This window comes from Pygoscelis adeliae, unplaced genomic scaffold (genome assembly GCF_000699105.1).
Source record: "Pygoscelis adeliae isolate BGI_AS28 unplaced genomic scaffold, ASM69910v1 Scaffold108, whole genome shotgun sequence".
Classification (NCBI taxonomy): Eukaryota; Metazoa; Chordata; class Aves; order Sphenisciformes; family Spheniscidae; genus Pygoscelis; species Pygoscelis adeliae.
Window position 1 is genome coordinate 1,769,852 of NW_008825498.1, and position 2,772 is coordinate 1,772,623.

Here is a 2,772-nt window from a genome sequence, read left to right on the forward strand (position 1 = left end):
GGAAGCTGGTGGAGTACTGCCGGAACGGGGACCTCTCCTTCAAGTACGTGAAAACCTTCAACATGGACGAGTACGTGGGTGAGTGCCCGCGCAGGAGAAGCATTTGGCTTTCGTTATCCGTCTTTCTGTATCTTAAGTATCTCTGTCCGTATAGCGTAAACGTCCCGTTACTGAGGCAGGGCCGCCAGCCTGCTGGAGGGGCTGGCGTGCCCCCAGCTCTCGGTACCGCAGCCCGATAGTCTTGTTAGCGCATGGTGGGTGCAGAAAATCCCACCTGCAAAAGACTTCAGGTGGGAAGGATAAAATCCGCGTTAGCCAAGGGAGTTAACGGGGACAATTTTAAAACCTGTGTAAGAAATACTAAAGAGTATCGGGTGCTGCCTGGTGTTATACGCGCTAGACACTGCTGTATTTCACCTGAGCTTAGGTATTGATCAGCTGGGGATCCATCTTGTCATTGCAATCTGAGATAGCATACAATATTAACTACCATCTTTGCCCTGGGATTATAAAGGTCACTTTGGCTCCAGGTCTCGTATAAAGAGCAATGTGCTACCTGTCTGAGTGCCCTTCCGTACCCGACGTGCACTCCTGTTAAGATAGCAGAGGACCATTTCGTTTATGAAGCTGTGATGAAATAGGCTCTTCAGAAGAAAGAGTACAGAGAGATTAGTGGGCAAGCCTAAAGCTCCAAAGGTGAAAACCATACAGGCTAAGTATTTGCTAATGCCAATTTTACCCTGGCCGAGAAGTTTTTCTGTGAACAATCCTAATCAAGCAGCATTAGGGAATAGGCAGGGAATAGCAATAGGGAATAGTGTGGGTTTATAGCATTCAAGGGGGGGGGAAATATGCAGTAAGTTATTTCCCAGGCTTCTGCATGGTTTTTTAACCGTTCTTGCTAACACAAACTGGTAGGAATGCTGAAGAGGTAGGAACAGATGAGGCACAGTGCATGCCTGCTTTTCTTGAACATCCGTTGCATGTTAGTATGAGCACGTGTCTTATAGGAGCTATTGTGATTGATTTAATTTTGCTATTTAGGGAAATAAAAACAACTTATGAAAGTCGAGGGAGTCACAAATGACAGAGAAAGCAGTGCTCTATTACCAAAGCCACTGCAAGGGCGTATAGGTGGTTTACGTTACGAGTGATATTCTTTCAGTTGGTCTTAGTCCCGTGCATGCTCTGTTACCAGGTCTCCCAAGGGATCACCCAGAAAGTTACCATTCCTTCATGTGGAATAACTTCTTTAAGCACATTGACATCTCGGCAGAAAACGTTCACATTTTGGATGGAAATGCACCTGATCTACAGGCAGAGTGTGACGCATTTGAGGATAAAATCAAAGCGGCTGGAGGAATTGAACTCTTTGTTGGAGGTGAAAACCCGAAGGACTAGTGGTCTCTAAACACTGGCAGGAAGCACTGCCTTTCCTCCACCAGCTATCTCATTTATTATCAATCAGGAGAGTCCATTTTCAATGCAGTTCAGTGGATTTGCAGTGAAAGCCAACCCATACACCATCGCCCTGGGCGCTCGCGTGCTGGCAGCCTTGTCTCCCAATGTACCGCTCCCCCAGGTTTAAGTATTTCGATCCAGTAAGTGAATTGTTCAGGAAACGATGAGCAGGAGAAACAGGCAGGGCTAAAATTGTACCAAATACAAAATGTATTACAATTGCCAGTGCTAAAACTGCTAGGAGTAGCCAGAGTCCTCTGAGCCAACAGGAGCTCAGCGCAAGCTTTTCCCATCAGTTTGCCTTAAGATTCTGCCATCCACTTGTTGTCTTCTTGTCCCAGCACAATTAGGGAAGAGTCTTTGTTGATTTCAGAGGGGGCTTTTGCTGTCATTCCTACCAGAAGCAAATTTAAGCTTGAACAGAAAAATTGTATTTTCTCAGATCTGTATCTATTCCTGAAGCACTGAATGTCCTTCTAATAGGAGTGCTGCTGGTTCTGCTTCCTACAATAACCATTGCAGCCACTGACCTACTTCTCAAACTGTCTCTGTCACAGGTATTGGCCCCGACGGTCACGTTGCCTTCAATGAGCCTGGATCAAGTTTGGTATCCAGGACGCGAGTGAAGACCTTGGCTATGAATACTATGTTGGCTAACGCCAGGTTCTTTGATGGTGACCTCTCCAAAGTCCCCACAATGGCTTTGACGGTCGGAGTGGGCACTGTCATGGATGCCAGAGAGGTTAGGAGAAAAGCAGTGACTTCAGACAGTAGCTCTTGAGCAGGGCTTCCTGGAGTAGCTAAAGATTATCCAGTCTTGGAGCAGCATTGCACCCTGCTGGCATAGGCCAGCTTACACTCTTCCTGCCACAGGCAGCGAATACCTGATCCTCCTGTTCTCTTGCATCCTGCAACAGCATGGAAAGGCTCTTGCTCTGTCTTCCATTTTTGCTCTACTAACACTTGGGTTTGTGTAACCCTGCAGTACAGTTGTTATCCACAGGGAGCTAGAAAGGTTTGGGAGGATGTCTTTGGTTAAGAGTCTCATCTGGGGAAATAACTGCAAGAATCGCTGGTTGACTTGATGTTACTCCAGCAGATCATGAAAACTGTATGGGATAGCTTTTCATTGAGTCTATACCTTGATTTATACTTGTTAAGTCTCAGCATATAGGTGCCTAACGGGAGCTCAAAGGATCCGAATCATTAAAATGACCCACCAGGCTGTGATTTAATTGACAAATAAAATGCAGCCAGAGCAAACAGATTTGTGATACAGTGAAGTGCCTCTGCGGAGGATGACAGAGATGT

The 2,772-nt window shown here is 46.2% G+C and overlaps 1 protein-coding gene across 1 annotated transcript in view; it reads left to right on the forward strand.

Annotated features, from left to right (window-relative positions):
* The first annotated feature begins 6 nt into the window (after positions 1 to 6).
* The window catches only part of LOC103923133 (glucosamine-6-phosphate isomerase 1), a 3,610-nt gene continuing 844 nt past the window's right edge, over positions 7 to 2,772 (forward strand). Inside the window, exons 1-3 of the mRNA XM_009331388.1 lie at positions 7 to 78; positions 1,199 to 1,381; positions 2,019 to 2,203. Coding sequence (XP_009329663.1) covers positions 63 to 78; positions 1,199 to 1,381; positions 2,019 to 2,203 — 384 coding nt within the window. The 5' untranslated portion in view covers positions 7 to 62. The remainder of the gene's footprint in view (positions 79 to 1,198; positions 1,382 to 2,018; positions 2,204 to 2,772) is intronic.